At 34.3% G+C, this 24905-nt stretch overlaps 1 protein-coding gene across 4 annotated transcripts in view; it reads right to left on the reverse strand.

Annotated features, from left to right (window-relative positions):
- The window catches only part of LOC136343808 (cholecystokinin receptor-like), a 414493-nt gene continuing 389588 nt past the window's right edge, over nucleotides 1-24905 (reverse strand). For all 4 annotated transcript variants that reach the window (XM_066290784.1, XM_066290782.1, XM_066290783.1 and 1 more), the window contains 3 exons: nucleotides 1302-1499; nucleotides 971-1150; nucleotides 1-645 (listed from right to left, as the gene is read on the reverse strand). In XM_066290784.1, the coding sequence (XP_066146881.1) occupies nucleotides 98-645; nucleotides 971-1150; nucleotides 1302-1499 (926 nt within the window). In that variant the 3' untranslated portion in view covers nucleotides 1-97. The remainder of the gene's footprint in view (nucleotides 646-970; nucleotides 1151-1301; nucleotides 1500-24905) is intronic.

The raw sequence follows: 24905 nt of genomic DNA on the forward strand, positions 1-24905 counted from the left end.
TACAAAAACACTTAATTTATTATGGAAATCACACACAATTAACAGCCAATGAAACCAGTCCCTCTGATTACAACAAAGTCATTTTTCTTCCCGTATATCAGTGTTCAGAATAGCGATGGTTGCTGTACTTCATGTCAATTTGACAGTCGCTGCCTTCCGCACCTCCAAATTTCGACCTATACCTGTCAGTTCTGAAGCAACTAAACAGCTTCAAGAAGCTCTTCCTGAAGCCCCCGTTCATGAAGCAGTATGTGATCGGATTGCAGCAGCTGGAGCTGTAGGCCAAAAGTTGAAAGAAGCTTACGCCCTTGTAACCGATAACTTCATAAACTTTATCGCCAACAAACAGCACTATGGTGTTGATGATGTAGAGCGGTGACCAGCAGATGAAGAACTCCATGACCACCACGCACAACATCCTGATAACTCTTTTCTTGTTGTGCAGGCTTCTCTCTGCATTGGTGCGACGCAGACCTGTGGTCAGCCTCTTTGAGCTGTTGGAACCCACCGGGGAATTTGACTCGTCTGACCAGTTTCGCAGGGTTGTCCAATTGGTTTGTTGTCTTATATTGGTTCTGTTCTTGAAGCGCCAGCTAGTGGTCGAGTTAGTTTGTAGATTTACATAGATGTCCACAGTAGAATTTGCTGCAACAAGGGAAATATTAAATTTAGGGTTGAAGAACCACTCCACAAGATTTATAGGCATATTGATCGTCGTAAAACTGGTTGGTCCACTAACGGCCAAGACATCTATCAGGTGTATTCCCGTGACCACGAGACGATATTAGTCAGTAATATTAGGCCACTATTTATATTTGACACCAAGTGTTAAAAAAATTACGTATTTTTCATATCATATATCCGAGAGTTATGTGGATATTTTGGATATTCGTTCTCACTTCAACAATTCCTTATCCTAGACCCAATTTAGAGTCCCAAATTAACTTAACGCTAACTCCATTAATCTTACCATTAGAACTGCATCTTAAAGCCCTTTCCGTCTTTATGCCTTTCCATAATGTTCTGATGATGAGTGAATACATGGCGGCCAACACGAGCAAAGGAGAGACCATTAAAACAAGATCCAGGAATAGATTAAAGGCCTTCTCGTAATCGGGAGACGGCCAGGTTTCCCGACATTTGTGTTTGCCTGAAATTCATCAACAAAAAAACACGATTCACAATCTTTTTCAGTTTAAGACTTCATCAAAAATTCATTTAATCGCCTCCATGGTTGGCAACTACAAGTCCATTACCGGAATTGGCTTTTTACGATTTTTTTTTTTTGAGCTAGTGCTTACCGAATTTTGTCGGTTGAAGTTGACTCAGGACCAGGGTGGGAAGCATACAGGCAAAGCTGCACAACCAGATGGCAGCTATAGTCTTGTAGGCATGACTGATAGTCTGCCAGGCAAGTGATCGGAGTGGATGACAGATGGCGTAGTAGCGTTCCACTGAAATTGCTACTAAAGTCCAAGCGCTTACCGACACCAAACAGGCTGAAAATGGAAAAGGGGTAAACACTTACCCAACGTAACCAAGCTCAAATAAGCGGCAGTAAATCTCGCAAAGTATTGAAGCCTATAGTGTATAATTGTTCTTAGCTAATCTGGTAATTTAAAATGATACAGTAACTAAAAGCATTCAATTATGGCTCTCGCTTTATAAGCTGACACTCGTGTGCAATATTGCGAGAGAATAAATGATACTCCTACGCTTTAATATCATAATTTATCACCCTAGCAATAGAAAATATAATTAGCTCATTGGTAAGTAATACAAAAATTCCGAATAGACTGAGTAAAATAGTTCTGGTACTGTGTGAACTTTGAGCGTACATATTTCGAGCCCTTTATATAATACTTTGCACAACTGTAATTAACAGACAGTGTTTTACTGACACATGTAGTTGCTAACTTTGAACAAAGTGATTTAGACTCGTTCGTTATGAATTGTGGACGAAATTTATGGTGTCAGTCAGGTCTCGGTTTGGCGAAAAGTTTCAATGAAAGTTCGTCAATTTTAAGCCCAACGTTCACATAAAGTAGGCAGTTATTATTGGAATTATTGGGGCAGGCTGAGAAGGGGCTACGACGCAACTCTCTTTTGTTCAGTTATCGTTCAACTATCGGGTGCAACTTCATACGCCATACGTCAATGCTATGGCCTTCTAACATTCCGCAGTGTTGCCAAATGTTTAATTTTAACTAAACAGTTACTGAATCGTAATACACGGAACTGTTTAACAAATTATCCAGAATGTCAATATTGCTCTTAACGAGCATTACTAAGTAAACGTTTAATTGAATTTTTTGTTGTGCAAAACGGATTAAGTAATTAGGAGAACCCAGGAGAGTTTTGTTTACCCTCGTTTAAACCGAATTTTAAGCACTGTTTTGTAATAACGTTTTCCTTTTGTACGCTGTTCTAAGGGCCATCAATTTAATAACTTCTTAATCAACGTTCAATTCATTCGCATTCCAATTTCAGTCTACAGTATGCCCTCAATGAGGCTGAAAAGAGGAGAAAGGTTCTTATTTTTTATTTTACGAGAGAAATGTATTCTTCATGAAAGTTTTTACGTGTTCCAAACCGGTTGAATCAGTTGGCACCATTTTTATTCCAACAAAAAGAGGAAACTAGAAATGAAAATTTCACTTGATTCATCACCTTCTTGAACGCGAAGTTCAAATCTTCGACACAGTACACAATACGTACACGAATTACGATTCTTTATTTAACTTAACTGGTTTTACAAAACAAACACTATGATATTTTGTTTAAGACTAAATATATGAGGATCAAATTTTCTGCTCAAGTGCTTGGAGATAATTATGTCGAAGAATCATGTTCGTTTGTGAAAAGCGGTTATCCATGATGTATCTTAAGTAGGAGCTTTCCTTTTAACATGACATAGACTTAAAAAAAATAAGCAAAATCTTTATGTAACATTTTTCCTAAATCTCAAAACAACCGAAATATATGGGTATGAAAGTTTTAATTATTACTCACTCCGAGTCTAGCTTCAAAGTGTGATCGCAATTGTCGCCATTGATTTCATTTACACAAATTGTCGCTCGCTTTATCCACGACTCTGTACATGCTGTTAGAAGAGGTTCTTTCCTCAAATTATTTCTACAGCGTTTTCAATTCGTTCATGCGACTGTTCCATTGTGTTAATTTCATTCGCAAACACCAAAGTTTTCATATAATCCCACAGACAAAAATTACATGAATTGAAGTCTGATGATTTTGCGGGCCATCTTATTGGTTAATTGCGATCGATCTACCAATTTGGAAGTAGATATTTTAAAAAGTCCTGTATTACGCGTTTAAAATGAGATGGTTGCTGGATCGTCGTCAACAATATCTAAAACATGATCTTCGTTTTGGGCAATTTTAAGTGGCTCAGGTCTTCTAGCATATCTACCATGGTTTGTTTTTAGGTTTCCGGTCTCAGAAGCTTTTTCGAAAAGATAAGCAAATCTACGGGTTGTAAGATGATACCTTCTTAACCTAAAGTACCCGGTGTAAAACCGCGAAGCTGCGATACAGTTCTGGTAACGCTCTCCGCATACCAACAGCATAACAACTAATTCGTCATTTAGTGTAATTATGGCCATTATCAACTTAATAGTATTGATGTTTATCAAACTAACATTTGAATCAAAGTTTTACGACCGATTTTTAAACGTCATGGGCAAATTGTAGAAAAAAAATAAACGTTAAATGTTGTATGCGTTTTTAGAATACTTGATAATTTTTTGTAGGATTTTTTATTTTCTTTTATATTGAATTTATTGTTTTATGCAGGGTAGATTTTGATTTTATACAGAAATGTATTAAAACGCGTATATTTCGGTTACTTTTGATATTTCGGAAAAATGGTACATTAAGATTTTATTTAGTCTCTTGAGATTTCTTTCGTGATAAAAGGAAAGTTCCTACTTAAAATACACCCTGTACATTATTCCTCATCTTTGGACCCTTATGGGCTGCAGTGGTCCACGGCGCCAGCCGTCCGTATGTGGGATAGTATATTGAACAAGATAAAATAAGAAATACAGATGACCACATGAAGATGCACATTGCCCTGCAATGGTTCAGATGGCCCTTTACGTGTGCCAATATAACTTACGGTACGAAACGCAGTATGATACATAATTCCTTCCGATCTCCTCGTGCAGTAAAGACCCTACAGTACCTTTTCAAATGTGTTGCATTCGGAGGGAGGCCATTCGCGTAAACTATTTGTTTTAAAAGGCAAAAATTTTCCATAGCCAAATCAGGGTTCTCTCGTGGCCATAAAACATGACCATTTCGACAGATCCAATACTCTCCAAATTGCTGATTCAACCATTTCGTCACTACTCGCGTACAACGAGCAGAACAATCACCTTGCTGAAAGTAACATTTCGCGCGATAATTAATCGGGACATCTGCCAAAGTTTAATTTAGAAATAGATGTGACATATATTTAAATATGTCTATTAATTAATCAAAATGTTCAAAAAAATATCTGTCCACTTATGCCATGATAAGAAATTGTACACCATGTATTCACTTTAGTCAAATATTGCTGATTACAAGTGATTCGGAAATAGAGTTTGTTGTGGCTTCGGTACTTTCCATGCCGAGATGAAACATTACAAGCCTAATACAAGTTGTACCATTGGCGGAGAACGGGGCTTCATTAGAGAACACAATATCTGGATAAAAGTGTTGGTTGTTCATGATTTGAACGTTCATCCACAAGCAGAAATTTAAACGTTTTGCTTGATCGTCTGGCTCGAAAGCCTGATTAAAAAGTGGTTTGAAGGTATACATTTTTAATTGCTTCAACTTTTTTTTTAATATGCGTTTTAGTTATTTCTAATTGAGGTAATTTCCGCCGTAAAAAAAGTTATAGATTATTTTAAACCGAGTCCAATACAATAGGAGTCGCAGCGTCATGTTGATTTCAAGCTATATTAGGTTTGTCTAATTCGGATTAGGTAGATACGAATTTCTTGATCAGTTACATTTTGCGATGTAAATATACGGAAGCTTTTGATTAAATTTAACCATAACTCGCCGAATTGGCATATCACCTGTATCATAGCACTCTATCAGGTAAATTCGTTGCTCTTGCGACAACATTGAGATTTAATTTAAGTCTTTTTTATAGTTGGCATTAAAAAGGATAATTAATTTTTGGATATTACTCTCTTTTGAAACAAATAAAAATTTTTATGAAGAATAAACTTTTTCCGTAAACTGAAAAATAAGAAACTTTCTCCTCTTGACAACTTCGTTAGCGGATATATTATATATTGAGTGTCCCATAAATATGGACCTCTATCGGTATCTTAAAGACACTGCCTAGGGAAAAATGGAAGTTTGGGTATCATACCAAAGTGGAGGTAATGTATCGATTAAAAATATTTTTATAAAAATACCCCTTACGGTTACACCAGAAATGAATATCAACTTGCTTACTCTAAATGGAATACCCTGGATATCGTATGAAAGTTCGGTTCTGCTGGAAATTATGAACATTTTCCATGTATGTATAATGTTCTATACCTAAATTTTACAGTTTTCGCGATACTTAGAGTTTTCCAAAAAAAATTGCAGCGATTAACATATTTTGTAATAGTTCGTAAATGGCTAAGTGTAATAAAATTTTACTGTGTTGTACAAAATGCCTTCCTGCTTTTGGATCAGTGAGTTAAATCATGCTTTTTCGTACAGGGTGTTGAAAAAGATAGTCCAAAATTATCAATCAAAAATTGTAAAAGATCTTATTTTTTACATTGGAACCCCCTATTTTTTCCACGAACACATATTTAACACCAACAATAAGTATTACTTTCAATTCAATTGTTTATACCTAAATCTAACCATTTTAATTTTATTTTAAAAATACTTTTCAATGTTGAATAATTTACTTTAAGTATGGCGGCACTCGTAAATTATGCGACGAAACTAAGATTATTTCAATATGTTTATTTTTTGTGGTGAATATAACAAAATGTTAACTAGAATATGTCATACATTTGGTATGCCATATCCAGAAAACATACAGTCATCACAAAAAGTCCCCAGACGCACAATATATAATTTAAAACCAACGGATCTGTCAAAAGACCCTGGAGAAGAAACGAGAGTTTAAAAACCTTAACATTAAATAATTTAAGGTAACAATAATAAAACAGTGCGTAAACTGTTAATATCAGAAAACAGTTACTTCAATAAATGTTCAATGTTGCGTTCTTAAACTGCTAAACACTTCACATTTTAAGATTAATTTTCCATGGGTTATTTTTACTGACAAGGGATGTAAATTATTAAATGGAGTTTTAACTCTTTTCATGCAGTCTGCCGTAATTGTTAATGGAGTATTATAAACATTATTTTTAATTGTGCCCCAAATGAAATAAATCGAGAACTGAGTGGTCGGATGATCGGGGAGGGCGGTACAAGTGAAGTCCATTATTCGCTATCCATTAATCATAAAACACGTCTTGTGAAAAGTTACTAACCAAATAATCATTGTGCACCGTTTTTCCATTATGTTGGTAAAATAATCGTCGACATGCTAGTGACAAACTTTCAATATGGGTTTTTGTAAAATTCCTCAAAATATTTAAATGTCTTTCGCCTACAGTAAATAACAATAATTTAAAAAGTGATTTTAAATTGAAATAAGAAATGCTATTTACCATTTAAGTTTTCTTGATAAGAGTGTAATTTGGTTACTCCAACATTTCTAACGGCATAAAAAACTTTAAACTGCTAACTTTCTTGGAAATTGCGGTAGCGAAATGCATTGTGATTGTTGTCGCTCCAATAATGTGAATTATGCTGATTTAATATTCCAATTTTGCAAAATTTTGTCTCGTTTATCCGAATAATATTATTCGAAAATGTTGGGTATTCGTGAAAACTTGTTAAAGGAAATTCATAAAAAACTATCTGTTTGGATAATCGGTTTCTCTCAAATGTTGCATTAAGCTATTTGAATATAGACGAAATTCATGTTTTTAAGAATTCCAGGAACAGGGCAACTTATCCTAACATAGTTGTCGGATATGTAGGAAATATCCCAAAATTGCAGTTTTAATTACTTCGACATCAACAATAAGCTCGTTTCTTCTTTAAGGAATTTTAATAGATTCGATAGTTTTAAAATGATTCACTATGCGTTTAAGATATATTGGTAATGACTTCGTTTTCTCCGAATATCAAATACCGAATGTGCGATATGTTCTGTTTACTATGTTACATTCATAATAAATAATAAACATATTGAGATAATCTTTGTATAATTTATGGGTACCGTCGTACTTAAAGTAGATTACTTAACATTGAAAACGGTTAAATTTAAGTATAGACAATTTAATTTATAGTAGTACTTATTTTTAATGTTAAATATCTGTGTTTTGAAAAAAGAGGGGCTTCCAATTTATAAAATGAACTGTCTATAATTTTCGAATTACTATTTTGGGCTATCTTTTTAAACGCCCTGTATGAAAAGGCATGATTTAACTCACTGATGCAAGAGCATTTGGTACAACAGCGCAAAATTTCATTGCAAAATACTCATCCATTTCCGAATTACTAGAAAATACATTAACTGCTGTAACTGTAATTTTTTTTGAGAATTTTAAATATTTTGAAAACTGTAAAATTTAAGTATAAAACATTATACATAAAATATTCATAATGTTCTGAAGAATCAAAGCTTCATTTACTATACAAAGTGTTTCATTTAAAATAACCCAGTTGAGATTCATTTTTGGTATAATCGAAAGTGGTATTTTCATTTAAATATTTTTAATCTCCAAAATACTTACTCTATACAATAAAGAACTTACTGGAGAACAGACAACTTGAGGTTCGCATCAACTCTACTCCCTCCTTTCCATTCTCCCCCACTCAAGGTCTACCACAGGGTTCGTCTCTATCGCCCTTTCTATACAATGTGTTTTGCCATGACATATACGAACACAACTTTACCAATATAAATCAAATAAACAAAATTGCCTACATACTACAATACGCGAAAGACACAGCCCTCATTGCACACGGCAAAAACCACTACGAAAACAGCAGAAAAACTATAGACTCTGACGGACGCTACGATGAAATGGTTCTATAGATGGAGATCGACACCGAACCCAGCAAAAAACCAACTTCTACTAACAAACCACAGAATTACTCACAACTCACCGACAATAATCTCAGACGGACACACAACCAAACACATTAAATACCTAGGAATAACAATCGATCACCAACTCAAATTTACAAAGCACGTACGAAACATGAGGACAGAAATTAAGAAAAGAACTAAATACTTTCGACTACTGATGTACAAAGACAAGGGAATATCCACAAAGACAACCACAAAAGTATATAAATCCATCTGTAGACAATTACTGGACTATGGACACATAATAAGAGCTAACTCCACAGAAAAAACTAAACTGCATATACAAGCGACGAAACAAATCGCACTGAGACTATTTACCAAAATACGTCATCCCGAGAACCCACTATACAACCCATCCAACGACCTACTGTACCAACGCACACATATGAAAAGAATAATAGACAGACTGCTACACATACGGACAAAATGGAAAAACAACCCTTATGACTGGACATTACTGACACCATTTTGCTGGACTAGACAGACCAAGCAAGCGCAGTTCCGGTTACCCAACAAAACCCTCTACGAAACATATGACATGTAGAAACATATAGTTATAATCTCTAACAAATAGTATACAGGTTGTAATCATGGGCAGAAAGACCAAGAGGATCGATAGCCCATTTCTTCTTTGTTTTGAAGAAATAAATGTTATATATATATTTTTTTTTTATTAGTAAATCACAACCACTTTAGTATAATACCTAAATTTCAACTTTTTCTAGGCATAGTTTTCAAGATATGCATAGAGGTTCATATTCGTGGGGCACCCTCAATTTGAACCAACCCTGTATATACCTTACCAAACTCATGTTTAACATTTTTATAGGATCTTTATAATTTATAATAAACAATAATGAAAAACTTATACCATTAGGCGTTTATATTAAGAAATTGCGCATATAAATGGTGGCTCACAGCTTAAAAGATGCAGTCAGCATTAAAAGAAAAAAAACTTGTCGCAGCGGCACTGTATGTATGTTTTTTGAAGAAACAATATACTGAAATTAAATTAATACGAATGTTTTGAAAGCGTATAAGTTGATATTTTTCTCAGATATGTGGCTCTTCAGTAACAATAAATATTTATTGAATTTTATGGGAGATGTAAATGTCACAGTTTAACTGATGCAGTTAAATGAAAACGGTACAAAACGTGTCTATTTTAATTTCCAAATCGGCATTAATTTGTCAATTGTTTTTCACTTAATTTGACACTTCAAAACAATATTTCAATTAGTTAAACAAAACTATTCTGCGTTAAAAAAAAAAATCCTTTCAAGTGGACTTTGAAATTATTTGACACCGAGCCCGTATGTCTTTGATATGTTCTACGTAATCTCGAACATAAACGAATAAACCTAACCTAACTTAAACGGGACTTCGTTTACCTTTATTATTTATTTTATTTTATTAAAACTAGTCTGTTCGAATGCTCGGACCGACTTAGACGTTGGCTACTTAAGATTGATAAGTGCCAAAACCAATGTTTATATCCATACAATAAGCCTTTATGGTTGAGCCTTATTTTCGGAATGGACAGTTCATAAACAGAAAATAGACCTTTGAAAGTCAACCCTGTATTTGCAGCATTTGTTGAAAATGGGGTAAGTAAATAAACGTTAATTAGATTATCTAAGTTTCATTTTTCCTTGACCGCTAGTGAAGATTAAAGTTAAAACTAAGATTAGGTCAAACGATGGTTAGTGAAGGAACCTTAACTCAAATCCTCTGCAGAAATGGACACAGCCAAAGAGACATAGCCAAAATGGTAAATAGGTGTCCAATTGTTCCGGACAAAAATTGAGCATTGTCGCAATTAAAATAAAAGGTGATTCAATTTCCACATAAAAAAACTAAACATGGACAAAATGAAAAATATAAAAAATGTTTATTTGCCATTTGCGATTGGTTCATTACAATTATGTATGAAAGATGATATGTATTTGACCGCCACGGTCCATGTAGCATGACCTAATCCGTTTGTGAACATTTTCGACTTCTCTGCGGCATAAATCACGTTCTATATCGGCTATTCCATGTCGGATCTCCTGTTTCAGCTCTACAATGGCATTCAGTTTATTCTCGGAAACTCTGTTTTTCAGATATCCCTAAAGGGGAAAAAATCCGTGGGTGTCAAAACCCCATGATCGCCGTGGCCATTGGATGTAGTTTACTAGAATTTTTGGAACACATTCCAAATTGTCCTCTTAAAAGGTCGATTTTGTGTGCCAAGCAATTTATGTAAAGCATGAAATACACTTTTTCTTGTTCGGCCATTTTCATAATAGGCTTGGATAACACTAACACGGTGATCCGTAGTATATTGTTCCACGACTGTACGGGGTGTCCTCTAATAAGGTGCTAATCTTTAAACAGCGTAATCTATATGTAAAAATAATATCAAATTGGTAAATAAACATATGTCATGTACCAGTCCTTAACGAAGAAACGGCCCCTGGGAGGGTCTCCCAATGAGATTATTTTTACTAAATAATTCCTAAAGTTCTTAATATCAATATATGAAATTTTAGTTTTTTATAATTTTTGACTTGCTCAATCCAAATATCTGATCAAAGTAGTTACCGTGAATCATAAACCTGTCATTGAAAAGTTTGTGTTACCAAAACAACCGTATTTTTTAGTGGATGCGAATTTTATATTTCCTTGCTAAAAATATGTAAGCCCAGAGCTTTTACTCAAAAAAGATACTCTTGAATAATAGCTCTTTTGATTTTGATATTTTTATGTGTTAATTAGTTTATTTTTATCAATTTTTTTAAATTATAATTACAGAACATAAAATAAGCGAAACAGAATATTAGATAAACCACTTATGTAAGAAAATGTTTAAACAAAATTTTCTCTAAATTAAACTTTGACAATTAAACGTTACTTAACTAGTTACGAAAAATATAAAACTGTTAAATATTAAGCGACTCGCTTTTGTTTCAAGACCTACAGTTTGACTGAAAATAACATGACATATGTGCAGAACATTAAATAAAATATTTCTCAAAAACGATAACGGTTAGAGGTATTATTTAAGAGTATATTTTTGAGTCAAAAGCTCCAGATTTATGTATTTTTCATAAAGAAATACACTGGTCAAAACATTTAGGAGATACTTCAAAATATTGTTTCAAAAATATTTGTGCCACATAAAATGTTTCAAAATAAATTATATTTGTAATTTGAAATTTTTTACTGATAAAATAAAGCACTTCTTATTGTTCAAACTTAATTTCACCAGTTGTGACAGTCCTTTTTAAAATTGTGCAAATTTTTAAATTAAAAAGCAATTTTTATCAAATGTAATTTTAATTCGTGATTTATTAATTTGGTAGAAAAATGAATTTTTAATAATGAGTATGTCCCCCTCTTGCTGCTAAAAAAGCTTGGCATCGTAATGGCATTGATTCAACCAAGTTGTCAGAGACGTCTCGGTGAACTTCATTCTATTCTTCAATTAGGGCATTTCGAAGATGTGAAATAGTTCGAGATGGTAAATTTCTGCTCACAGCACGTCTTCCCAAGGTATCCCAAGCATGCCCAATTGGATTTCCATCTGGATAATTTGCAGGCTATACCATTCTCTTAATATTAATTTCATCCAACCAGTTGTTCACGATGTTAGCGCGATGTGGACGAGTATTGTCGTTCATAAATATGAATTGATTATCTATTGCTCCGACATACGGCATTATAGTAAGTTGAAGAATTTCATTAAGACATTTATTGGCGTTTAATGGACCATCGTCAATGAAATAAAAATCTGTATGCCCACCAAGAGTAATATCAGTCCACACCAAGATACAGTCACTTTCTAAGTGAGATCTTTCTCTAAAGTGAACCTGGACTGGTTATTGAAGACTATCCGACCCCAGTCATTAGAGGTCAAATTTCAATGAAGTTCAGCCTATGCTCTTCTTGCTCTATTGTGTTGCACCATGATTAGAACACACACCATTGGTTATCGGGTATGCAATCCAACGTTGTGGAGGCTATTTCTTATGATTTGAGTTGACACAAGTCTTCCGGTACCACAGGCAAACTCGTTTCGTAGAAGTGTAGTATTGACATTCCTATTTCTTCTCGCGAGTAATTGAAGAAATCGGTCTTCCGTGGACGTTGTTGTTGATGGCTGACCTTTTCCTGGTCTTCTTCTAACATTTTCTGTTTCAACAAATCGATTCCACAATCTTGAAACTACACTTTGGATGACATTAAATACTTGGCAACGTACGTCTGTGATCGTTCAGCTTTAAGTTGCCGTATGGCTCGCTATGTTTCGTTTTCCATCAGATGATGTTGCTCGTTCATTGTAGGAATAATGAAGTAAAAAAAAAATGCACACCACTTATTCCTGAGTACAAAAATTCGATTGATACCTAAGCAGCGCTTAAATGTGCTTTTATACTCTGTGTGAGAATTCAAGTTAAAACTTGTAAAATCGACAGAGACCTATCGTATGTATTATTTTCCTGTTTAGTCCTGTAAAATTATTATTATCCTAAAGGAAATAGGGGAATAAAATTGAATTAAAAAATAATTTTCATAAATAAAAAAATAATATCACCTAATTGTTTCCAGTGGTGTATAACATTCGCACTCATAAAAATAGGGCTGTTTTTGTAACAAAAATTCCTTCAATGACAAGTGTATGATTCACAGTTAACTACTTTGATTAAATATTTGTATTGAGCATATCAAAATTGTAAGAATACCAAAATTTGTTACATTTATGTTAACCAGTTTGTTTAGGAATTATTTAGAAAAAATATGTTCATTAGGACCCCCTCCAACGGATCGCATCTTCGTTAGAGAGCACTTCAAGACATATGTTCATTTACCAATTAAGTACTATTTTTGCACGTAGATTATGCCGTTTGAAAGTTCGCACCTAATTATGGGACATCTTGTATTTGTTTAAGTTTTTATTAGTGTTATTGTTCAAGTGTTAAGAGAAATCTCACGTTGCTGTTAGCAAATATATTGATGTTTCAAAACTATTTTATATCATAACGTGAAAGCTGAATTTGAATCACCTTGTATAGTCACGACTGGTCCCAAATAAAAGATTTGCGACACACGAAGAATGTTGCATTGTACGAGGAATAATCAATAATTCTAAACAAAGTTATCCAGAACTGTGTCTCGAGGTGGAAGGATAAACTTGGAAAAAGATGCACCCCGGAGACAATTTCACGCGTTTTGAGAAAAATTACATACACGGCCGAACTGCCAGAAATAAGCGGTTTATTGGCCGAAGAGATAGGAGGGCCCGATTGGAGTTCGCCACAGAACACATTAGTAAAGAGTTAAATTCTGGAATTCAGCCAGATTAGCTGATGAAGCCAAAATCAATTTATTTGGATCGCATAGAAAAATATCCGTGTGGAAAAACTACAATAAAAGCTGAACTTAAAAAAAATTTTAACTACGGTGAAGTACGATGAAGTTGGACTGATGTGGGAGAGGTATGTCATCTTCAGGAGTAGGTAACCTGCATTTTATTCAGGGACTTATGAACCAATACATGTTTTTGAACATATCAAGACAAAGTCTTGTATCAAATGTTCAAAAATTATCATTTTGATCACGATAACGACTCCAAGCATAAATCGTATCAGGTTGGCAATTGGGCACTTTATAATCGCCTAAATGTCGTTAAAACACCAACTCAGTCGTCAGATTCAAATATAATTGAAAACTTGTGATTAACATTAAAAAAAGTGCATAACGAGCCAAAATTCAACAAAAATGAGTTAAAGACAGGAATTACCGAGAATTACCATCATTGCCCTAGAAGAAGCAAGAAAATGAGTAGAATCAGGCTTAGACGCCTACAGGTAGTCATTGCGGACAATGGAGGCCCGACGAGGTAGTAGCAGTGTCGTATTAATTTATAGGAGTTTGTTACCCTTCTTAATTTTTTTAATTTTGTATCGTTTATGTTGTGACATTAATATCGGACATATTTTCATTAAACATTTTTCGTTTCTTAAGTGTGACACATCTGAGGCAAAATGTTAATTTGCATGCTTTTAAAAGAGTCATATTAAACCAGTTTCATTATATAGTTTCTTCAAAATAAATATTAGGTCCTGAGAAAATATAGCTTCTCTTAATATCCAGTGCATCACTTAAGCCGTGAGTTACTGTAAGTGGTGCCTTTATAAAAATGGACATCAAAACGAAACTGATACATTTTTTATGGCACTTCGTCTTAACAGTACTATCTGTAGTTGTTTAGATGCTTAAGTGTGAAAGTAAAAAAGGCTTTGTTTCTTTGCATTTAGATAGGTTTTTTTTTAATTGGGCGTCAACGTGGCCAAACACGTTCTAGTGAACGTTAATTAGCGATTCATCGTTATCGAAAAGCAACATCTTAGAGACAAGTAGTTTCAATAATTAACAGAAGTTTTGCTGCAGTTCAGAGTATAATTAAACGGTTTAAAAATTACAACAGATTGTTCAACAAAGTAAGCGAGAGTCCTAGATAAAGTTTTAATTCGTATGATGAACGCTGGATTTTACGAAAAATAAAAAAGTCCACATATTTCATCCCCGAAAGTTACTAATGAATTTGAAAAATGTTTAAAACAGAAAGTGAGTGCTTAAACGGTGAAAAATTTATTAAAGAAAAATAAGTTTCATGGGCGAGTAGCTTGTACGGAACTATTTATTAGCAAAGCCAATAAAAACGTGTAAATTTTAAAAAATATATAGAAAAAAAGGATTTCAATTATTGGAAGAATTATTAATTGTAATAAGAATTATTTTCATGGATTAATCTAAATTTGACATATTCTGTTTCGCTGGGCAACATTGGGCGTGAAGACAAGCTAACGAATGCCTTAAGGCAGCGGTTCTCAACCTTTTGTTCTTAGCCTGTTCCTGTTTTAACTCGAGCAATTTCACTCCTAATCTGTAGGAATTCAAATTACATTAGGCAACACTGTCTAGTCTAGGGCGTCGGAGATGCTATCGGATAGTTCGCGTCAGGAATCGAACCTTCCCGGCATTTTTAGATTGAAGTGACGCGACTATAAATAAAGAAGTTATTTGTGGTTGTTATTAGTTATTTCAAAATGTGAAATTCTATTACAAAATAAATGTCCAAGTCTACTATTCGTTTCAACGCTAAGCATTATTCTGGGTTATAAGTAGATGGTATGTATGGGTACAATTTTTTAAACGAAGATTTGAGCATGACGAAGTCTTTATCGCTCGTATCTCTGAAACTACTGGAAATGACGCTTTGAAATAAATAATTTTATGACAAAAGTGACCAAGATAAAATGTTGAAAATATATTTCCAATTCGAAACTCCATGGGTAGGTGGCGTAACTCATATAATGAACAAAAATACGTCAATTAACTGAAGAAAGTGCAATGAAAAGGTGTGTTGAAAATGTCAGTCTTATTCGTGGAAAGTTTCCGCCCAATTTTTAAATATGAATTTTTCTTTATACACACTCACTTTCACATGAAATGCACCACCCAGTAATACTAACAATTAAGTCTTGTAATTTTGGCAAAATAATGTTTCATAATAGAGTATCAAATGATCAGATTTTCAGTAAACAGATGCAACTTTTGTTAATTAAAAAATGAATAATGAGTGACATCGCCTCGTACGGCAATGCAAGCACATACTCTTTGCGGCATGCTTTGCAACAAATGATCAATATCCTCCTGGGGTATTTCATTCCATGCTACCTCACGATGATGTCGTAGGTCATCCACATTGTTTGGAGGCCTCGGTAAATTTCGAAGACCTATGACTCATCATGTCCCAAAGATGTTCGATGGGCGATAGGTCTGGTGACCGTGCAGGCCAAGACAGTATTTCCAATTGTGCTTCTTCCAGATATTGTCGCGTAATGTTCGCAGTATATGGGTTTGCATTATCCTGTTGGAAAATGTCATTTGGTAAAGTTTGCATGAAGGGTACTAATACTGGCCTTAGAACATTGTTAATGTAGCGACGTGCGTTTAGGGTGCTTGGAATGAACACAAGAGAAGATCTTCGACCAACACATATCGCACCCTAGACCATGACACCAAGGGTTAAAGCTGTGTGGCGTCTTTCACAAAATTGCAAATTTCTTCTTTCACCTCGGTACCGTCTGACTTTTTTACGACCATCATTGATCCATAAACAAAATCGCGACTCGTCACTGAAGACGATATTGTTCTACTGATGACTCCAATCAACTCGTTCTTGACACCAGGCCAATCTGAAAGCTTGGTGTTGGACGGTTACTGGCAGTCGTAAATTTGGGCGGTATGAATGCAGGCCAAAAGACGAAATTCTTCCGTAAACTGTTGCCATCAACACCCGACGATTTAGAGCTCCCATCTAATCTACTGCAACAGACATTGTTGTTTGAAATCGATCACCAATGGTCATCCGTTTAAGGAGTTGATCTTTACATGCATTGCTGCTACGGGGAGGACGTCCAGCTGGACGATGTTGCTGAACCCTTTCTTCAAATCATGAAAACCATATTCTCGCAATCGTGGTGTGGTTCCGATTCATTCTTTGGGCAATCTCACGAAGAGAAAGTCCACCCTCCTTCATGCCGATAATTCGTCCTCTATCAAAATCCGAAACGTGGGAAAAATTTCGACGCTGTCTCACTGGGGGCATTTTGAGATGTCTTGTTCACAGTTCAACAACAAAATGAACTGATATTTCCATGTAAATATTATTTTATTTATTTACAATTGAATAAAAAATCTAAAAGGTCAATGACAAAAAACCCACTAGCATTCTTTCTTTTTTACTGAAAGTCTGATCATTTGATACTCCATTATAAAGCATTATTTTGCCAAAGTTACAAGACTTAATTATTAGTATTACTGGGTGGTGCATTTCATGTGAAAGTGAGTGTATTAGCAAATTTTCTGTAGAGGGCGCTGCGAATGTTGTCAGATAAAACTCAAATATTTAGGGAACGGATCATAGGATTTAAGTAAGTGGCAGCTCGTTCGAAAGTGTTTTTCCTGTTTTATCCAAAATGTATCAAACAATCAGTTTTAGCTAATCAAACTGCCCTTAGAGAGCACTTTATTATGAAGCATGGAATTTTTGTAAATTTATTGCAAATATCAAATAAAATCACATGTGTTTGGTGTTTTAGTTAGCAAGTGCGTAATATTTTACTTATTTTGTTAAAATTTAAATTTAATATCTTTATTTATTTAGAAAATGTGCCAGTTTTTATCTGGAATTTATAATATTCAGCTTTCACGGCGCTCATGATCTGCTAACGACTTTCGGCACTGAATTAATCTTTCACATTAATGAAAAAATTAGTTTAGTGTTTTTTGTTTAAAATTCGAGTTGATTACGAATGGTGCTGCTCTCATTGGAATCAAAATAATCACGTTTATAGTATTTTGTTCACAAAACTAAGACACCCCGAAAACCCGTTACAGAACCCACCTAACCAATTACTGTATGAACGCACAAACATGATAAGAATAACAGAAAGACTACGACAACTACAGAACAGATGGTAAAAGAACCCCAACAACTCAACTATACTGAGCCCACTTTGCTTAACGAGACAGATAAGACAATCCCGCCTCCTTTTCCCTTCGAACACCCTTTGGGAGCACTTCAAGATGTAATGTGATAGTAGTTAGTCACCAAAAGATTACTATTGTATCACAGGCAGAAAGACCTAACAGGTCGATAGCCTGTTTCTGAGGAAATAAAGATTGTTTATATATTATATACAGGGTGTCCTCGAATTACGTGGCCAAAATAATACCGCAGATTGTTTGAGTGAAAATAAGTCGATTTAACTAAACTTCCCTCAGTCCAAAAGTTGATAATTATGGAGCTACAGGGTGTTAAAGGTGAAAAAAAAATCACATTTTCTTTAATATCTTTCGATTTCTTTGAGTTAATTTCACGAAATTTCATATTTGAGGGTGTTTTAGGATACGAAATTCAAATTTATTAACGATTTAGTTGTTTCTTCTAGGGGGCGCCACAAGCGACCATTAGGACACATTTAAATCTCTGTAACTTTTTCGTGCCACGGTGTATATTATTTTGGTATTTAAAAACCTTTTTCCCTACCTTTTATACTTAGAAAAGGTATACTTTATTGACGTCGCTAGAAGCAACGGTTTTGGAGAAAAACGCATAATTCTAATGCGCTGCATATTTGCGTTAGCGCATTAGTATATAGCGCATTATTCTGTTTTTGTTATTCTTTTACGTTTACGCAACGTTAAGTGATATATTAAATTCTTTTCAAACTCTTTAAAAATGGCATAGCGGATTTCCAAAAAAATATTTGCACCTGATGATAACGATGGATAAAGTGAATTTTGGCAAATATATATTTACTTATAACTTACCCCATTTAATACATATTGCTTCATAGTTTCCTGCCGACGTTTGTCTTCAGTTTATGTCATTACCATGAATGCCTTATTTTAACTCCTTTTTTAACGACAAAATCGTGGCCGTTATTGTGTATTAACTGATTGTATAATTTTATGAATTTTGTTAACTTTTCGATAATTAATTAATCTATTAAGTGTAAAAATAAGAATAAAAACGAATAAACATAATAACAAATTCTTATGTATACTTCATTGAAAACTTATAAGCAATTTGAATATTTCAAAATCGTGGTTAACACTTTATGTGTTACTTATTTAAACTACTGTTTAAAGTTTTGACCATAGCATTAAATCTGTTGACCAATTTACCATTAACATTTTCGGAAATGGAACGGCATCGTTGACGAATCTAATCTATCAGTTCTTCAATATTGCGGGGTTGTATTTCACACATCATAACTGTGAAGAAAATCTTACAAAACATAAACTAATGGGTTCAGATTGGAAAACTTAATGGCCATTTTATGGGTCCAGAATTACCAATCCACTGGCTTCTAAATCTTGCAGACCAATAATTTCACACGAGATTTGCATTATGGGGTGGAGTACCATCTTGGCGAAAGGAAATATTCCATCTTTCTTCCAGCACAATTTCTCCTAAGTAATTTGGTAGCACATTTTCTATGAAGTTTAAGTAGGTTTTGGCATTCAAATTGCCTTCCATGATGCAATGACTAATTAAGGCTGCCTCCAAATATCCCTGCCCAAAATGTTCATCTTAACCCTAGTTTGTGAAATTTCTTTCACTTGCCCAATGAGGATTTCTGTAACTCCAATAATACATGTTGTGTGCATTAAGGCTACCACTTTCGGTAAAAGTGCATTCATGGCTTCATAGAATATTAGTCCCTATTTAATTCTCTCAGTGCTGACATTTCTGCCATAAAATGCAATCTCTTTTCATAATCACCAGGTCTCAGTTCTTGAACAAATGTCATTTTGTATGCATGGTGGCTTTATTGCGGAGAATTCTTCTAATAGATATTACAAAAATACGTGTTTCTCTACTAAGTGATGTAATTGAGATAATTGGATTTTCATTTATAGCCACACTGACAGTAACAATATTCTGATTATTTCCTCTTATGTGCCGATTTCTCTTTCTTTTGGGTTTATTGACAGAATCGTAGTTTTGGAGATTCGTTATTAACATTTTAAAAGTTTTATGGTCAGGACAACACCTATAAAAACACCTTTCAGAGAACACTCTATAGACTAATCGGGACTTTTTTTGTCATTCTCCATAAATCATTACCATATCAGTTTTCTCAAAATTATTAAATTGAATTATAGCGAGAAATAAAAAAGTAAATGTTTCACTAAATATGATATTAAACTATTAATGATATCAAACGTTAAACAAAATGAATCGTAATCATGGAGACGTGAAGCAATACATACCTTATAGATACTGTCCGACTACTGTTCATATTTCCAATGGTAACAACCGGATTAAAGTTAATATCGTAGAGATTATTATTTGTTATTATGTTTATTTGCTTTTATTGCTATTTGTACATTTATTAGATTAATTAATCATTGAAAAGTTATCGAAAATTATGAAATTATAAAAATAGTCAACAGAAAACAGCAGCGACAATTTTTTCTTTCAAAAAATAGTGGAGATAAGGTATACATGGTAATGACATAAATTGAAGAAGACAAAAGTCGGTATCACACTGTGAAGCAGTATTTATTATATGTGATAAGTTAAAAAAATATTTGCAAACATTCACTTTATTTGTGAAGTATCATCAAGTGCAAATATTTGTTCCGGCATCTGTTGGGCTATTTTCAAAAGGTCTAAATTTTATATATCACTTAACGTTACATCTAAAACAATAACGAAAATACGAGTCTGAGTAGTTTTAGGTGGCGTACCCTGTATATTCTTTACTTATATTATGTCATCAGCCTGCGCCCGTATCATATGATTCACCACCAAGCGCAAAATTTTTATTACTGACGATGGTTAATGACGAATTTCCTAAGTTTGTTCTAACATGAGAGTACAAAATCAGAGCAGACAAGGACATGTTTCCCGGTGACGGACAAGTAAATTTACACAATACACATTACTGGTCTTATATCAACCCTCGTTGGTTAGACGAAGTGAAGAACTAAGGTGGATGGCATGTCAATGTATGATGCGGTATTTTGGGTGAACAGATTATTGGTTCCTTCATTTTCGCTAAGGTCCTGAATGAAGCTAGATAAGTATCTAGATTCTCTTTAGAATTCTCTTCCTCTATTACTAGAAAAAGTACCACTGAAAATTAGGCGAAATATGTTTTTCGAACAAGATGGACGTCCAGCCCATTCTTCTCAAAATGTTAGTTGGCAATTCTTGAATATAATATTTCTCAACCGGTGGATAACCAGAGGCAGGTTATTCCCATGGCTACCTAGGTATTACATTCAATAATGCAAATTATCTATTTCAACGATAATTTGTTTTTATAGCTTCCCCGACTTGACCTTTTTAGATTTTTATTTATCGGGAAGATTAAAACAGCTTGTTTATAACCATAAACCAACAACAAAGGAAGATATGACCATCTCCGTGGCAAAGACAGAATCTGCTGTTTTGTCAACCGCTAAGCGATTGCGCATGCGTATTCATTACGACGAGTGTTAGTTCGAACATTTGGGAAGTCATTAAAACAGTAATAATGAACTGTATCGCATGTATCCTTGAAGAAATAGTCGCATTTTCCATACTTTCGAAATATACTAGCGACGTGTCGGCAGTCTTCGTTTGAAATATGCATTTTGGGAATTTACTGGATAGAGAACGAAAGGAACAAACAAAAAACTCTAAACGCGATGATTTTGATTCAAATGAATGCAGCTCCATCTATGATCCACTGGAAGCTTAGAAAAAGCACCAGACTCAATTTTTCGTTACGTTCAACGATTATTTGAGTGCCGAAAGCGATCAGTAGATCGTGAGCGTCACGAAAGCTAAATACCGTTGATTCCGAATAAAAATCGGTATATTTTCTACTACAAATAGAGATATCGAATTGAAATTTTCAGGATATAAGTAAAATTTTACGCTTTTGTTTACTAAAATACTAAGCACATATTATGCCATTAGATATTTGCAACAAATTTATCAAAATTCCAGATTTTATAATAAAGCGCCCTTTAAGGGTACTTTCATTAAGTAAAATAGATTGTGTGATACATCCTTCGATAGAACAAAACAAGCTCTTTCTAACGAGTCGCTATTTTGGATCCTATGGTCCGTTTCCGAGATATTTAAGTTTTTATCTGACAACATTCGCAGTGCCCTTTACAGAAAACCTGCAAATATATTAATAGATAAAACTAAGGAAACTTTAATATGCACTCATATTTTTACTAACTTGGAAACAAGTAAAATATTTTTATAAAAGTATTTAATTAACAAACTAAGAAAGTTTTTAACATAATAATGTATTGAATATGATTAAGAAGAAAGAAACAAAAAATAATTTACGAGAAAAAGTTGGATAAAACTAAGAAAACTAATTCAAAAATAACAAATATTTGAACATATCGCACCAAAAATACAAAATAAATTAATAATGGGTAGAATGTTTCTTGGTTGGAACTACTTCTGCACATCTTTTGAGCATTGATTCAAGAAGAGTAGATTTTTGACATATCCATGGTCCTCTATGTTTCTTGAATGGCGTGCTTTAAATTTGCTTTCTATGAAATAGTTTGTTTCCTAACATGAACTTTTAACTCACTCCATAAGTTTTCAGCTGGATTCAGATCAGGAATTCACGCTGGCCAATCCAAAACAACAATCTTTGCTTTTTTAAGCCAGGAAGTAACTATTGTCGCTTTGTGTTTCATCTCGTTGTCATGCTGGTATATCCAAGAAACAGGCAAATTTTCGTCACACAATGGTTCCATTGTATTTTTGAAAATATTTAGATAAAGAAATCTGCCCGTTTTTCAATGAGTAAAATAAATAAGACTCATTTTAAAACCAGAAAAACATTCCCATAGAAGAATAGAACTTCCTCAATGTTTAATGGTATGTAAAGTATACTTTGGGTTATATCGTTTACCCACTGGACGCCTTGTCAATGACACCTTATCGAATCCAAATAAATTTATTTTTGTTTCGTCGCTCAATAACACTTTTTTTTCAAAATGTTTGATCGCAATGCAAATACTTCTGTGTAAATGGAAGCCGGGACTTTCTGTTTGTTGAAGAAGTAAATAGGGTTTTTGTTGGTCGTCTGCTTACAATGCCAAATTCATTACATTGCATCTGTAGTCTTATAACTTAGATCGTCTATAGATATGCCCATTTCACGTAACATCCCTCTTGCAGACAAAGTCGGTTTATTCATGGCAATATGTTTTATTTATTTGTTTAGATTTTTTTTTCGTCTACCACCCCCACGTCTACAAATAACCATGTTTCTTCGTGTCGCGTACCTCTTTCAAACTTTGGACAACATAAATTTATGGATCAAAAAACGTTTTGCAATGTCAGTTTGCTATGTTTCATTTTGACAAGCTTCAACAATTTTCAAGTTCAAATCTTGGGATAAATACTTTCCAGCAGGCCTTCTTAAAACATTGCAGCCAAAGTTGTACAAATATACTTTGCAAAATATGGAATTCAACTGACAATGCATTTTACAAAGTATAGTGCCTTCAGTTTTTGTCCATATAAATAAATAAAAAATCAACAAATACTGTTGCCACTGATAAGAGAAAAATATTATATTGTACGTATTGAATAAATACATTGACTTTCAAAAAAACCGCAACACCAAGAAGAACGCATTTTATGTATTTGAAATTTTGGTATGATTTTAGACTTGTAAAGAGAAAAAAATGATAAAAATTTCAAGTTCGTATTTTAATGCGATATGAAGTTTTTCTTTACTTTTTTATCTGTGACAATCATTCTTTTTGCAAATTTTTTTACAGGCGGATAGCGATAAAGGTACTATTGTTAGTACCATATTGAATGTGTGGTAGTGCAAAATGCAGTTTATCGGCAGTTAACTCCCTTTGAAAGGGGAAGAATTGTTGGTGTGCATGAGGCACGTTTACCTTTCCGCGAAATTGCACGTAGATTGGATCGAAACGCATCAACAGTACTAAGAGCTTGGAGAGATTGGTCTGACGAAGGGTCAGTAAATCGTCATCGTGGTAGTGGCCGTCCAAGAATGACAAACCAACGCGAAGACCGGCGACTTCGTCGTTTAGCGACAGGCGCCCCGTTTACAATAATTCCGTTTCTTGGTGCTAACTGGGTAGCCACCCTAAATCGAAGGGTCTCCCTTAGTACGATGTATCGCAGAATTCGAAGTTTTGCACTAAATTCATATCATCCTATGGGTCGGCTTCCATTATCACGAAACCACAGGGTGGCCCGACTGGAGTGGTGTCGTCTGAGAGTGCAATGGGTGGATGAGTGGAGAAGAATCGTGTTCAGTGATGAGAGCCGATTTTGTTTATGGCGATCTGATGGACGGTCACGTGTGAGAAGGCGCAGAGGAGGGCGATTAAATTTGGACTTTTTAGAAAGGCGTCATTCTGGTTTAACACCAGGTGTCATGGTTTGAGGTGCCATCCTGTATGGTAGTCGGTCTCCTCTTGTTTTCATTTATGATAGACTAAATGCTCAGAGGTACATTAATATTGTCTTAGAACCGGTTCTTGTACCATACATCCACAACCATCCTGGAAGCACATTTCAACAGGATAAAGCGCGACCACATGTAGCCAACGATACTTTGAGGTATTTGGAAGCTGAAAATATGGATACTTTGCCTTGGCCAGCTCGGTCTCCAGATTTGTCCCCAATAGAGCATGTATGGGATATAATGGGTCGGAGACTTCAACGTTTAGCTCGCCCTCCAGAGACCATAGATGAACTCCGCGAGCAGATGCAGATTGCCTGGGATACAATACCACAGGAAGATATTGACAATTTAATTTTAAGCGTGCCACGTCGCTTACAGGAATGTATTAATTTAAGAGGAGATACCACCTATTATTAAATTATTATTAAATTTTTTCACTTATTCACAATAATTTTCTTTTAATATTTTGATCGTTTTTCTCTATTACTCGACCCAACGTAATGCCAGAATTTCAAACGTGTATGATGTGTCCTTCTTGGTGTTGCGGTTTTTTTGAAAGTTAATGTATTTCCTAAGAGGTACGTACCATAAATAAGATTCAGAGGAATGATGCACAGGGTGAAATTAAATTTATTTTTAAACATTTGAAAAGTGTCCTTAGTTTCGTC

Source organism: Euwallacea fornicatus, chromosome 15 (genome assembly GCF_040115645.1).
Source record: "Euwallacea fornicatus isolate EFF26 chromosome 15, ASM4011564v1, whole genome shotgun sequence".
NCBI classification, from domain to species: domain Eukaryota; kingdom Metazoa; phylum Arthropoda; class Insecta; order Coleoptera; family Curculionidae; genus Euwallacea; species Euwallacea fornicatus.